The following is a 15,414-nucleotide window of genomic DNA, read 5'->3' as shown; positions in this document are numbered from 1 at the left end:
AATAACAAAATACTTTGCTTTAAGTAGGCCCAATAGGCATCTCATATTGGTATTTCGTGGATTATAGTCTGTCGTGTTATTTATGTAAATGAGGTACTTAAAGCTGACAATTTGTGCCTAAACAGTCACGCTTATTTGGCATGTATCACAATTGCAGCAATATTGGAAAGACGTACTTCTTTTTATCTAGCAGATAGTGACAAATATGACGTAATCAAATCCTGGATACTATTTGTACCAACAGCTTCTTCAGTGTTAGACAACGAAATTTTGATTTTTCAAATTGTCAAACGATTGACTAACCTTGATGAGGGACTAGATTTTTTCGCAGATAGAAATTACGCCATGCAAAGCTGTAGCAAAACTAGAGATTATAAATTGCTGGGGCAGAAGGTTTGAACAAATGTGTACTGTCTTGCTTGTCTCTTGGCTTTTTACGTTTCCAATACTTAATTTTATGTCACACAAAAGAAAAGTTATTAGCTCGTAGGCAATAGAGAGTGCAAATTTTCTGAACAGTTCTTTTCTCCCTGTCACAAACAAACGCACCCATTATTGACTGTGAGCTTTTTTTTTTAGGGGGGAGGGTAGGAGGCCAAACCTCACGACTGAGAGCAAGAGAGGCACTACAGGACATTTTAATCTCCACTGTCCTGAATATAGATTTGGTGACTTCCATTATTAAATATACACTTTTGAATTCCACAGGGCGAAGTAGTGACGTGTGATAGTAGAATGCTGTGTGTAGAGCGTGGAATAGCGCTTTGACACACTTCCAACCAAATAACTTGTCTTACATTTCTTCAAACATATATGTTTTGTACATCGAACTCTTCAAAAAGAAGTGCGCTACAAAATGAACATATTTTTCACAAGCCGACTTTTTGTTTCTGATTTTGACTTCATATCTCAATCTGGGCGGGGGGGAGGGGGAGGGCGCCACTATCAAGTTTTTGCCCTGGTTCGGAATTATCGTATATCCGGGGCTGATACTTAGCAATTAAACAATTACCATGAGCATTTTGCAAAAATTACTATATTTGTAAAGTGTCCTTAACAATTCATCCATTAAATAATTTTTTTTCTATTTCTAATCTTACGTTCTGTCTTTCTATCCTAAAGGTAACATGAAAATAATTTGCTGAGAGATTATGTCCACTCCCAATTGCTGTCAAGTGCTCCTGGCATACGAAGTTGACAAGCATTCAAAGGTGGTGATAAAATGTTTCATTATTTTTTATCCTAAATTTTGTTCTGATAATTTGCTCACATGAGGAACTATGCCTTTCCTATGTATTCAAAGATTATATTTAACGTACCGACACTTCCAGAAGTTCTAAACATGTTGAATATAAAGGCACTGACTAAAATGGAAAAAGTGATGCTCTGTTCTCTTCTGCTTGTACTATCTCTTTTTTTGTCATTGGAATTCGAGCTGAACAAATGTAAGTGTATATCAATCCATGCGTGATGAAGGATATTTAAATAGCGTTGTGTCGGCTCCGTTGTTAAGTCAAGCCATTACCTTGTCTTTAATCATTTATGATGGTTTCTTCGCATGTTACCTGCGAAATAGACGAGATTAGCGGCGCACAGTTCGGACATGAACGATCGGACGTAATTAGTGTCCTTTCGTCAATTACTATTCAGTTAAGCGTCAGAACGCCCCCGAGATATTCACTCTGATCATTTATTGGCTCTTTGCAATATTTTTCAATTAAAACTACGCGGGTCTGATAGAACCACGTTTCCGGGCACTGATGTTTGCGTAATACCATGCAGATCAACAGATAAAAATAATCGGGTAAATTTTCCTGTTAAAGGAGGGAATTTTTCTGGGGCCCACTACAGTATGGATTTTCAGGAAAATCATCCAGCCTCAATTAAATTTCACCGTATGTCACGGTATGTTTCTAATTTGCCTGATATTTTAGCACCTCCAAATTTTCTAGGTCCCGATGATTCTATCGCATTCTCCTTAACTGCTGCAAGATCACTAGTTTGTCATTATCAACGTGAACACCTCAATAACTCTCGCAGTGTTCAACCAGATTACCGAACCTTTCTTTTACTCTTCAAACAGATTCCTGAATCTTTGTTTTACCAAAGTATAGTCGGACTGGTACCTTCTTTGATACCCTGGCATCTTCAAGGTAGGCATTTATTTCTTTCATGTTAATGAAATAAAATACAAACTTCACACTAATCGAACAAAACCTTTTGTTAGTCATGTACACTTCCACGCCGTTATAATAATTCTTATGGGCCTTGTGAACCCACATTCGCCACTTAGAGGTTTAGTATGTTTATGTGCAGAATTCAGATTTACGATATCGTATTTGTTTATATTGTTTCCCATTTGCTGCAAATCATTGAATCATTGAATTATAAAGAAGACCCATTTTACTGCATCCCTTTCTCCATTACAACACGGGAAATTAACAGTTTATAAAACAGTCAGGAGACCTGCTAAACATACATCGACTTCATTATGCTATACTGTAATGTTTGGATATACGGAGGAGGAAAGTAATCCAGGAAACACGAATTGTAATAGATTTATTTACATCGAGGAAGGTAGTTGCAATCATCTTGGATCAACTGAAATTGCCCCCACCCCCAATCACCCCATCATCATGCAAGCTCTGGTTTTATTTTCTTATTTTTTGCAGTAGTAGTAGGGCATGAAACATCGATTCCATATGAAAACTCTTTACACACAGTGTGTGATGTGTGTGTGTGTGTGTGTGTGTGTGTGTCTATGCTGCACGACAGTCGGAGGAAGAGATAGAGAGAATGGGGGCTATGTATAATTGTAAGTGCGATTAAATGGTACTGAGGGAGAGAGGACAGAATTTTGGGACATACGATACGTGTAGACGGAATTCATGACGCATTATCTGTATGCATTGAAGTATAGTAGATCAGCTTATACTACAGCTGCTATTAACGCATTGCATTACAGAATAATTTTCGGCTTATTCTTCTGATATGTTTAGTTTAGCTATTGCTCTGTACAAAACTGGTGTGAAATCAATTTACCATGTTTCATTTCATGAAAATAAAACTAAGAAAAAAATACAAAATGAAACAAATATTAACATAGTACTTTATTGCTTCAGATTTAGAATACCAGGCACATTAGTCACACTAATATTTTAATTTCGGTCAACCAAAATTACCACTGTTTATAGCTTAAATATGTCTTCCACTTCAAGGTCACTGCAGAAGCCTTGCAATTGATATGCTGCAGCTGCCCGGCTCTTATTCCCACATTCCTTCAGCAACCTTAGTATTTGTGAACGCCACACTTAAAACACTTGCAGATAATGTGCTACAGCTGTCCCTCTTTATACCGCAAGAGTCCCACAACAAATCTTGAAGAATTGAAAAAATAAGACTTAAATTGCTCGTAATTGATGGCCTGCATCTATCCGTCCTTAATTTTCAGAGTCCTTCAAAGTATCTTCAGTAATTTTGAGACGATCTCACTTAGAAAAAATTGATACTGATGTATTGCTGCTGTCCATCTTCCTACGTCAGCGTCTTCAGTAAATCGTCATGTATTTGGAGAAGATCTGACTTCAACGTGCCTTTCTGCAGACCTCGTAAAACCTATAAAAGAGGAAAAAATCATGTAAGTTATAACGATTTCAGTAACTTCAACTACGTATTCCATAACCTTCATGTACAGTAAGATGGTAAGTTACGAAATGTATACTAAATGATGATATATACAGAAGGAAAATGCTTTTAAACTCATAGTGTCTTTGGTCCTCCTCTATTACAGAACTCCTACTAAACAAATTGTGTCTACCAATTCCGCGTTTCCGTGTAATTACTAGACCTCAGGTATAATATACTGAGAAACAGATTTTCTTGTAGTAGAATATAGGTGATGGGAGTTTCTCATCGATAATCATACTGCATTAAATATTCCAGCAAATCACCTAGAATTTTACAACGAATTTCGCGTTACAATCTAATATTTAGGGACTGTATGGACAAATCCAACGCTGTAACTTATTTTCTTGACATACATACCTCGACAATTTTGATGACGATCAGGTAACGAACACTCGAAGACGGATCATTAATATACTTCTGCAACTCTGAAAGCAGCTCCCTGCAGAGTTCGCCAGAAACGCGCTGGTACATCAAAATATTCACTAACGATTCAGCAGCTGCCAGACGTATTATTACCTAAAGAAGTAAACATAAGATGTGATAAATACCTCAGATCAAGATACCCATTCTGAGTTGTAACAACATCTAGTGCATTATTGATGAGAGTATTGAAGTAGCAGACCATTATTAGGTTAATAATTAACAATCATAATGACAGGTGAAAGAAATAGTTTTTATCCTAATGGGTCTAATTCTGTCATTATCCCTAATCAATACTGAACATGATTTACTCTAAATTGAGGCAAAGAAAATATTTAGCGTATCTAAACCAAAACAATGAATTCTAAATAGACATTAAAAATCTGCATACCTCTTCGTCCTTCTGCAGCATATGAAATAGGGGTATAATATCGACTTCAAAGTGGCTTAAATCCACCAATTTTGCAAACTGATCCAGTTTTCTGGCTGCATTTTCCCTCACGGCAACACTTTCATCGACACACAGACGATAATATATTTGGCGCACGAAGGCTGCAAAGAAAAGAAACGGGTAAGTTAGTCATTTTAAGCACAGACTGACAATAGGAAACACATTTGTGATAAGTTAATATACAGGCTGGTCAAAAACAGTCTATGAAGCTTGGAAAGGTGTTGCAGGGGAATATAAGAGGGAAAATAGCTGTTAAGATAAAAATTCGATACATTGCGCCTTTTCGAGGTGTTGAGCATTGAAGTTAGCCAATCAGCTCGTTGTGTGCGCGCGCTCTACAGGTATGGGAAGTTTGAGATAGCTGGGATATCGCAGGACCCACAGAGCCAGACAACTATTGATTCTTTGGCCTCAGCACTCATGAACTTCATTGGCAAGTATTTCATCTTTACCCTGAAGCTTAACGTCTCTCGATCGTAATTATTAACCGTCTTCCATCATTAATACACCACAGAAATTACCATCGTGACACCCTGAGGTAGCCCCTTGAGTACCGATCGAGGTGGCGCAGTGGTTAGCACACTGGACTCGCATTCGGGAGGACGACGGTTCAACCCGGCGTCCGGCCATCCTGATTTAGGTTTTCCGTGATTTCCCTAAATCGCTCCAGGCAAATGCCGGGATGGTTCCTTTCAAAGGGCACGGCCGACTTCCTTCACCATCCTTCCCTAATCCGATGAGACCGATGACATCGCTGTCTGGTCCCCTACCCCAAAACAACCAACCAACCAACCCATTGAGTACACAGTTCCCCATTTCGGGAATTCATATTAAATTAAACTCGCATTCAGTAATTGGTCACTGAGCATCCTAAGGAGTCTGCCGCTCCATTTGTAAGTATATACTTTTGTGTACTAGATATTTGGGTAAGGCGTTACAGATATACTGGTAAGCACTTCCTTTATCGCGAAGAGTACAACTAACGTCTCATAAAAGTATCATGTGATATGAAATAATCCTTGACCTGACAGCACGTTTTATTAAATACGTGTGCTGTAATTTCAGAAAATTTAACCCAGTATCGTCGATTGCTGTCAGTTGAAAGTAGTATCCCACATGTTGATACTAATGTATAACGTAGTATCACAGCTCGAAGAAGAGACATAGTCTCTGTTCTTGCAAAAACTGTCAAAGCCTACTCGACATCAAACGTACATCCCTGTGTCAACTCATCACAAGCTGGTCAGTCCTTCGTGGAAAAAGAAACAGCATCTCTACACAGTAATACAAAAAAATTTTCGAGAAGTAAAAGACAAACATTTCCTACTGCATTCTAGATAAGCCAGAAGAGTATAGTTAGTTGGACTGGGCTAATTACCTTTTCCAGTCTGCGAAAGTCCCGCATAGCACTTACACAAGAGCGTGCGTGCTAAAATTCTAGACTTAATTGACTCTTCTGCTGTCAATATACTCAAGAGGGAGACGAATCGATCTTCGAAGTATTGCCGAAATATTGTTGGAGTTGTCTCCCTCTTCCAGCACTGCGCTGTGTCACACACATCTGGTTCCTCTGTTGTTGGGGTGTACTCCAGAGAAGTCTGAAGAGGAAATAGAACAAATATAGGAACGAACACAGAAAAACTAAAAAATGTGAATATTGTATTAAAACATTTTAATTAAAAGCTCAGAAAAAAGTATCTCTTATGTGAAGGTAAATGGCTATTATAACAATCATGTTGGTTACAGAACACATGTATCTAGAAACCGGAAACTCTCTGATACACTTATCAAAGGCACGTCACAATATGTCACCGAAGGCATGATAATTTCTTTGAAAGTAGCTAGAGTTGAATGTCGTTACTCATTTTCTGTTTTCTTTATAGTTAGTTTGTAAAATTTTTGTCCTAAAAGAAGTAACAACTACTTGAATACCATTTCGCTATTCAAACAGCATCAGTCACACAGCATATTTTGGAATAAATAGTTGAGATGCTTAGCAACTCAGTAATTACAGTCGATCTATCGCAATTTCCACTTCAGGTACGAAATTAGTCCACAGTTTTTCTCAACTATTTATTTACTACATACTGAGGCAAACACCTCGTAAATTAAATATTTTATAAAATTAATAATTTCATAGTTCCACTCTTTCATTTCATAGTTCCACCTGGTTACAAAAATTCTGTCTACTGGAGAATGGTACTTCTGATAGAAGCCGAACTGGAGAAGTTAACTAGGAACACGATACGCAATACTGTCTCTACGACTAATCTTAGAAAATAGACTAATGACAACCCACATTGCATGTTTATAAAAAACTTTGATCGTTCTGATTACTATACAGTATCTGAAATTTCAAATAGATATCAACTATAAAAAACTGTGAGTGGAAGCCTATCTACGTCGTGTACAAAGAAACTGCAATTATAAGAATCGGCGATTACAAAACAGGAGTGGTAAAAATTAAAACAGCTTTTAGCCTTTCGTTGATGTTACTGAATAACTACTTTGAAACAGTAGTTAAGGAAACCAAGGATCAAATGTGAAAGGAAGTTAAGTTCCAGAAACGGAAAGAAAACTTTTTAAGGTTTGCCACTGGCATTGCAATACTGTAACACACAGAAAGTGGCTTACAAGATCGATTGAAAAGAATGAATGGAATCTTGAAAACAAAACTTTGAGATTTGTTGATGATATTTTGTCAGTGATGACAAAGTACTTAGAAGAGCAACTGAACAGAATTGACTGTGACTTGAAATTCAGGTGTTGTTGAGAAAATTAAATTAGAAAATCAAGCAATAGTCACCGAACTTTTCTGGTTTGATACATATGGTGCTATCGTTTACTGTAACTTGTAAACTGTGAATGTATTATGGCATTACAGACGAATGTCTTGCAAACGTTCAGCAGCCTAAGCTGCAGTTGGAGCAGTCAGAACAATCAATTATCTAGAAGTTTCTGTCCGGAGTGATTCAACATGGGACGTCAACGTAACTGTATTCTTGGTATATGTATGTATATGTTAGACTCTTATTGCTTAAAAGAATCCTAATAAACAGACATTAACGCGCGAATGAAGTCACCCGCGAACGATTAGATCATGAGCATGGTTTGTCGCTGTGGAATGCTTACCAAGATTGAAAGAAGAGCTGGATGATTTTATAAAACACCTTCATTCGTTACCAGTTCTGTTTGTCTATCAATTATTTCTTGATCGACCCTTTTCTGGTAATGCCCATTTCGCAAGCCCATTTGATGGTGTGTTATAGGCCGTATAAGTGATTTTTTCGATGTGTGTCGTTCTGCACTTCTCTGTTGCCTTTACCGTAATACGTAAACACGAGAAGCTTTCTAATTAACGCTCGAATTTGACATATAGATTATGGTGAATCTGGAAGAAGCTTTTTCTTGCGGCTTTCTTCTGTTTCATTTATGCAGAAGCTCACACATATTAAATATCAGTCACACAACTTACACGGCACTGTACGCGCTGAAAACAGCAAACATACAATAACAGTAGCAAAGATATTTTTACATGTAGCAAGCAGAGATTACGCTATAGATCGTTCACGGGGTGTGTATATTACTCTTTCGTGTACAGGGTATTTTTCGTCTGCAATCTGAATAACTATTTGATTATACATTGTTTACAAAGTTAGTAGTTCCTACGTAGCACTATTTGATTTGCGTCTTTAAGGATCCTAATTAAGCAACTGAAGGAATTCACTGAATCACTTTCAAGTTTTTCATTGAATATCTTGTTTTCTTAATTTTTGTGGTGTGAACATATCTCTGCTTCTTCAGTCAGATCAGTTTTACGACTTTCAATTAATCGGTGGAGCCCAATGACATTTTGATCTTCGTTAACGAATTGGTGACCTGTACTGTGTGTGTGTTGACCTACTGATGATGTGGTATGTCTGTTGTGTGTATAGGCTACTATGCGCTCTGTAAACGTGGTGTGAAATTCTTTGCCTGTTTATCTTAGGCAGAACATGTAGCACTGCTTTCAAGTTATGTTATAGATTGAAGAATCTGAATATATGTTATGATTGGACTCTGTGGCATAGATGTACGCAATCCAATTTCTGAATTGTTTATTTTGAAGATTTCGGAGTCTTTTGTATTTACGAACTGTTGGATACAAATTTGTTATCTTTTTTCTATAGTGTTTCTTGTATCTAGATCTTTCTTTACTATACTCAGTAATGAGTCAACCACTGAAGTAATTTCCTGTTCCATGTTTTCTTGATTCAGATAGCTTTGACATCCTTGCTGCATGTTTATGAACGTTTCGATGGCATGCGTTTGAGGGTATTGTGATGTTGGTCATTGCACCATTCCTATAAATCTTGATTAAGATTGTTGTGATATTTACGTCCAGGTAACTAATACTTTGTCTTCTTTTTGCTCCCCTGTATAGAGTAAATCAAAAGAAAACGACACAGTTTTGTTACTGAAGTGGCCTTCCTTAAATTAAGAGCTCTAACGTTTGGTGTTGTGCAGACAGTCGGTATTTTAGCCAAACTCATCTCATTAGCTGTCAAGGAGTGTAAAAGGAGAGCTAAAATTTTTGCAATTCACTTAGACAATTCTGTAAGTTCCTCTAACGTACAGAAAACATCAATCTGACGCAACGAATAATATCTGTCGGTGACCACTGTTTACGTGCTCTTGTATACTAGTGATACGACAAAGTTGTCTGGTAGCAAGGCTCACTTACCTCCGAATCGCCGTCGCTCACTTCCTGGACACACATCAGTTCTTCATCAGCGTCCTCGTCTCTACGCCTTCGCCTACAGAACGCCCACAGGCAACAGGTTTGTTCACAGGAGAACAAACGTTTCCAGAGACGCGCCCACATCTGTGACACACAACAGTCTGTGTCACATGCTGGCCACTGGTGCGTGAAACATAACTGCCCTAACTGTTTCCAGAGCCGGATTCCTCCTGTCTCCTCTACACAATCAGCTGATATAACACAACACTTTGGAGTAACCAGATAACTACAAAATATGCCCAGGTGTGGCAACCAGTGATACGTAAGGGCAATTTCAGAGTCGGTTAAACAGCATTATTACAAATATTAGCAATCATCGAAAGAATAAAATGTTACTGATTAAATACCTTTAACACTGTAGTGGCCGATGGAAAATAACCACGAGAACAGCATGTATCACGTGGGTCTGTCTTCATGTCAGCATACTCCTTATAATGCGAGATTTGGTTTTCGTACTCACACACACACACACACACACACACACACACACACACACACACACACACACACCTGCGACTGTAGCGGTAGCGGTTCTAGGCGCCACAGTCTGTATCCTCTACCGCTACAGTCGCAAGTTCGAATCCTGCCTTGGGCATTTATGTGTGTGATGTCCTTAGGTTAGTTAAGTTTAAGTAGTTCTAAGTTCTAGGAGACTGATGACTTCAGAAGTTAAGTCCCATAGTGCTCAGAGCCATTTGAACCCTGCATATCTATTGGGCGTTTGTCAATCGTGAAGTGAAGAATGACGTGGATAGCATGTACAAGTCAAGATCAAAGCAACATATTTTAGCTGTGAGGAATATGGTGGCAAACAAACGCACAAAGGAGTTCTAGAAGCCACACTAGCATTCTCTCTTGAAATACCCTCAGGGTTCACTCCGAGGAGACAGTTAGTGCTCTGAAAATAACCATGGATATGGTTGAAAGCTACATTTTAATTTCATTTATTGGCTCACCAAAGAACGTCACAACACAGTTGTACAATCAGATCGTCGCATGGAGACAAAAAAGTTTAACCGGAGTGAGTGGTAATGGAATGATAACCAGGTGAAAATGATCGATAAGGTTAACGTCATCGCACCTGATTGGGAAAACTGCTGTACTGATTATGAACGCCTAGTCTTTCTTCATGCAACTGTTTACTATTGGTCGGTGAATTGTAGAAGCGTCGTGCACGATTGATAAGGACGCAGATCGTACCTGTTTTTTATAAGAGAAGAGGGATGGCTTTGAAGATATACAGACGCATTTGAAACACGAAAATTGTTGTTGCCTTGCAAAACATGTTTTGCCAGCCGTATGTGGACATAGCAGACCGAGGGAAGTGGCACAGTAGTTAGCGCACATTCGGGAGGACAGTGGTTCAATCCCACGTCCGGCCATCCTTATTTAGGTTTTCCGTGATTTCCATAAAATGCTTCAGGCAAATGCCGGGATGGTTCCTTTGAAAGGACACGCCCGACTACCTTCGTCATTCTTTCCTAATCCTATGATACCGCTGACCTCACTCTTTGGTGTCTTCCACCAAATCAACCCAATAATACCCAACCCTTCATAGTAGAATCTCTACTGGGAACAACTGGGCTCGTGAAAACTGGCGTGTACGATTCACCAGGTTGTCCTCATCGTTTAGAAACTCCAGAAGGCTGTACGTAACTAAGCCTAGATTGACGCTGGGGTGCTCTATTTTCGAGAAACGTTCGATACAGTTACACGCCGTTCTGAAGTAAACAAGCAATAGGCATACAGATTAGTGGCACTGGATTGCGAAATGGATGTAGACTTCCTAGTTAACGTAAGTAGTTACGTAGTCCTTAATGTCCTTCTTATTTTGTCCGACAGGTGTTATGTTTATTCTAAAGCAGCAGAATTCCTCTTCAGGATGATAGGAAATGTGCTGCGCATCTAGGAATCACTGCCACGTTACTTGGCAGTGCTTTGGCGCTGAAAATTGTCGGGGGCAGAGAGTTGGGAAAATGTATAACAAATATTTGATGACGTTGTGTGCAACTACTACGCGTACATGAGGATGTTGCCGTAAGAGAGAAATTAGTACCAAACAAGTCAGAAGACTGAAGAAATATCATCCACTTGTAATTAAAACATTCATGTTATTTCAGGACATCCCTTATTTCATAAAATGTTTGCTCTTTTCCTCAAGCATACTTGTAATCTTTAGCGAAGGCAAATATTCTTCGTGAAATAATGGGATCAAAGTAACATACCAGAAACGTTCCTTAGACTACACATTCAAACTTGAGAACTCTGTTGAATGATTTTAATATGGTATTACTTCATCATTTGCTTCGCACCTCAGGTTTGCAAGAAATCGCATACAACGTTCTTTCATTCATTTCATCTGAAAGTTTTACTTGTAAAGTAACACAGCATACACGTAAAATTTTCAACTATTGTTATCAAGAAGCAGGGCGTTCCCTGTTGACCTGTGACACACGTTACATGATATCGTAATTGCCGCAGCGTCGGTAACATTAGCGCAAAACAAAATTTCTATCTCAATTTTATCTTGTTGTATGTCATTTGACAATGAAATAAACGAGTAAAATATTAACAGGATACAGACTGTGTTTAATTTAAAATGGTGAACTCACATAATGAGCAGCGTCTCTGATACTGCATTCCTCCTGATACTAACTGTGAGAAAATTAGAAATGAAAGGTCTATTATGAACAAAAAAATATGCGGATGGATGAACATAAATTGCAGGACTTAAAACTCGAGCATGAATTCACAGTTTAATCTTTCTAACTTTCGGATATGCTACATGTTCAATAAATCCTCCATATGGAAGATATGGCAGTTGCCACTCGGACTAAGTCAAGCTGAACTGCGGTATTCCATCTTAACTTCATCCTAACAAGATGTTCCATATAAATAACACGGTCATCAGAGAGAGTGCCAAACAGCTAAATTGAATTCCCCAACGTAAAAACTATATTTGCACAAATCTGATTTTTTTCCAATGTCATGAAGCACGCAGTGTATCTTAACAACAACATGTTAAATACGTAAGTTACCGATAATGCATTAGCAATAACCAGTTAGGTAGTGGTTATAATCTCCCATTTATGGCTTATACATACTAAATAGACCTAACAAAAAATTGTACTATTTAAATCCCTGATACCAGACTCCAGCAAGAGCCTGAACCTATTCCACACATTAGTGGAGGTCATAAGATATTATAATTACACTTGGTTGTACATGTAACGTATGTTTCTTTCCAGTTTTAACATTAATAACTTACACCCGGCTCTAGGACTACCGATATGCGAAATGAAGCTGTATCTGGCAAAAATTACAAACGTGCGCCACCTATTTCGGGGCAGACTGTATCTATTCATGCACTGTTTCATAAATCAGAGTATCAGAAATTACCGACAGCTCATGCAGACAATGAAACGAAAGACATTCAGTGCTTACCTCGACAGATAACAAGAGCCTTCACCGGCAACGCAAACAGGATTCGTCAGTAAGCTCACGATCCGTTCAGTATTTGCCTCAGACTGTCGCCAGGCAACGATACACCTCGCCTCCCATAATTTCTCATTGTTGAAGACTTCACTCTGACTCGAAGCAAATGGTTCGTTCAAATGGCTCTGAGCACCATGGGACTTACCATCTGAGGTCATCAGTCCCCTAGAACTTAGAACTACTTAAACAGCACTAACCGAGGGACATCACAAACGTCCATGCCTGAGGCAGGATTCGAACCTGCGACCGTAGCGGTTTGCGGTTAAAAACTGAAGCCGGCGCCTAGAAGCTAAGTAAAGGATAAGGACGCTTCCATCACAAGAGATGACAGCTTTCCTGCATGTCTAACATAACTTACTCCTGTTGTGGTTGAGAACGACAGTGAAATAGGTAATTAGTTTCCAAACTCTGTACGACGTCCGTAGCAGACGCTCGCAGTGTAGCTTACGTGGGGCTGTCATTGGGAAAGAAGTTCTTATCTGTATGGAGATCAGACCAAAAGCCTTCAGCATCTCCTGCTTCACCAACCGGCAAGGTGTACCTGCTAAGTGTGGTATGGATGGAGATGGGACGCCTATCTGCTCTTTCGTGTCACAATAGAATTATATCCTATGCGTTATATAGAATTTCTTAAGCACTGCTCCAACCTGTTTTCTGGTGCATCGTACCAACGTTATCGGCTTTCTTTCCGATGTTATTTTCATACTGAGCGGGAGGAAAACGAGGGTACGCTCCCTAATCTCTCGTACCTTACTCCCATGACCCTTACGCGAGACCCTTTGTTGGTAACGTAAGGGTCGCACATTCTTCGCCGAATACAGGTTTTCGAAATTTACCCAGCATGCTTTCGCGAGATCTACGTCGTCTTTCTTCAAGGGATACCCGTTTAAGTTCCCTAGGAATTTATGGTGTACTTTCGTACGGGGTACACCTACCTGAAATGATTCTAACACCACTTCACTGTCTGTTGCCAAGCCTACTTGATAAGGATTCGAAATACTTGAACGTTATTCTAGAAATGGTCTTGGTAGCTTCTCGTATGCGGTATTCTTTAGAGATGTATTGTATTTTCTCAGAACCCTTCCAACAAAACTAAGGTTTCCATTCGCCCTCCATATCAGTGATCTTACATTATTATCGTATTTCATATCATGACTTGGCCTCATCCACAACTGCTTATCTGCTGTCAAGTGCTAAAAATGTTGAGCAGCAATCTTGAAATGAGATATTATGTGGTCCTTATATTTGTTGTTTTTGTGTAAGATCTTTTTTCTAAAGTAACATCATTTATTGTAGAAATTACACGTAATACAAAAGATATCTGATTCAGTTGGAGTAACACACAAAAAATTTAAATTGAGGAAATGTGTCCTGAAGTGTAGTGACAGCTGGCTCTTCAGGACACAACAATACAACACTACAATTAGCCCGCAATCTTTATCACTGTTTGTGGGCAGTATTATTACCAATGCAATTCTACTAATACAGTTACTACTGTGACTGTGTTAACAATCGGAATGTCCTTTTTAGTTATTATTTAATATAAACAAGGGCTATAAAATAAAATACGAAGATTGGAAAACGTAAATAAATAATCTGATTGTGTTGTGTTTTGTAGTGTTCTTAAGTATGGTCTGTTTTGTCTGTAAGCTTCATTAAGGGTTTGAGAAACGTCATCTGCTAGTCTGTTCACGATGTGCCATTTGTTCTCATCTCTTATTGTATTTCCTAGGTCTCGTAATTCTGTATTCAGACTTAGGTGTGTTTCTGTGTTGCAGTGGAGTACTGCATGTGCAGCAGTGCCATATTCACCACATTCACAATGTCTTTTAGACCTACACGATGGAGATGGGCAGCATATGGGCCATGCCCTGTCTGGAAATGGATCGTTCCTTCTGTGGGGTCAATGTATTTCAGTCTTATGCGTTCTCGTATAGTAGCGGAAAACGATTAGACATGTCGTCCCTTGTCTGCCTGGCCCCATTCGTCCTGCCATATCTCTGTCCACCATAAGTTATATTGCGTCCAGATACGTCTTGTATTTTGTCTGGTCTACCTTTCTTTAACCAGTATGTCGCTGGTCTGTGACGAATAGTGATAGCAACGGAGCCTACGTTCATGTGCACATACAGTGCCTCACGGATGTTGTTCTAAAAGGTCCACATATTCTGATGAACACGCTCGGTTTGTTCACGTCTTACGGTGTTTTTATGGGTGATCAGTCTGAGGGGTTTGCCAAGGTGCTAGCAGCAAAACATACTGTTGACTCAAAGAGTGCCACCTAATAGCCGCGTAGTCTGTAGCGCAATTCTAAATCGGGCTAATGTATGCAATATTGTCATTGCTTTATCAGTAATTAGTCTCGAGTGTTCATTGAAGTTTAATATATTGTCCAGATGCTTTCCTAGATATCTAGTTGCTTCCCTGTTCTTAACCGAGATACTGTGTAGTTTTATTGTAGGCCATCTTTTAAGACGTACTCTGTTTTTTAAGCTACTAAACAGAGTTTACTAATTTTACACCAATTGTTACTACTTTCAAGAAGTTATGTGAACTTTTTTTCTAATTATAATTTGCTGAA

At 38.9% G+C, this 15,414-nt stretch overlaps 1 protein-coding gene across 1 annotated transcript in view; it reads right to left on the bottom strand.

Moving 5' to 3' along the window:
• LOC126092839 (serine/threonine-protein phosphatase 2A 65 kDa regulatory subunit A alpha isoform-like) overlaps positions 1 to 9,754 on the bottom strand; it is a 49,017-nt gene extending 39,263 nt beyond the window's left edge. Inside the window, exons 1-4 of the mRNA XM_049908569.1 lie at positions 9,686 to 9,754; positions 5,937 to 6,156; positions 4,499 to 4,659; positions 4,045 to 4,203 (exon numbers count right to left, since the gene is read on the bottom strand). Coding sequence (XP_049764526.1) covers positions 4,045 to 4,203; positions 4,499 to 4,659; positions 5,937 to 6,156; positions 9,686 to 9,754 — 609 coding nt within the window. The remainder of the gene's footprint in view (positions 1 to 4,044; positions 4,204 to 4,498; positions 4,660 to 5,936; positions 6,157 to 9,685) is intronic.
• Between the last annotated feature and the right edge of the window lie 5,660 nt (positions 9,755 to 15,414).

Source organism: Schistocerca cancellata, chromosome 7, assembly GCF_023864275.1.
Source record: "Schistocerca cancellata isolate TAMUIC-IGC-003103 chromosome 7, iqSchCanc2.1, whole genome shotgun sequence".
In the NCBI taxonomy this organism is placed as follows: Eukaryota; Metazoa; Arthropoda; class Insecta; order Orthoptera; family Acrididae; genus Schistocerca; species Schistocerca cancellata.
This window is presented reverse-complemented; position numbering and strand designations above follow the sequence as displayed.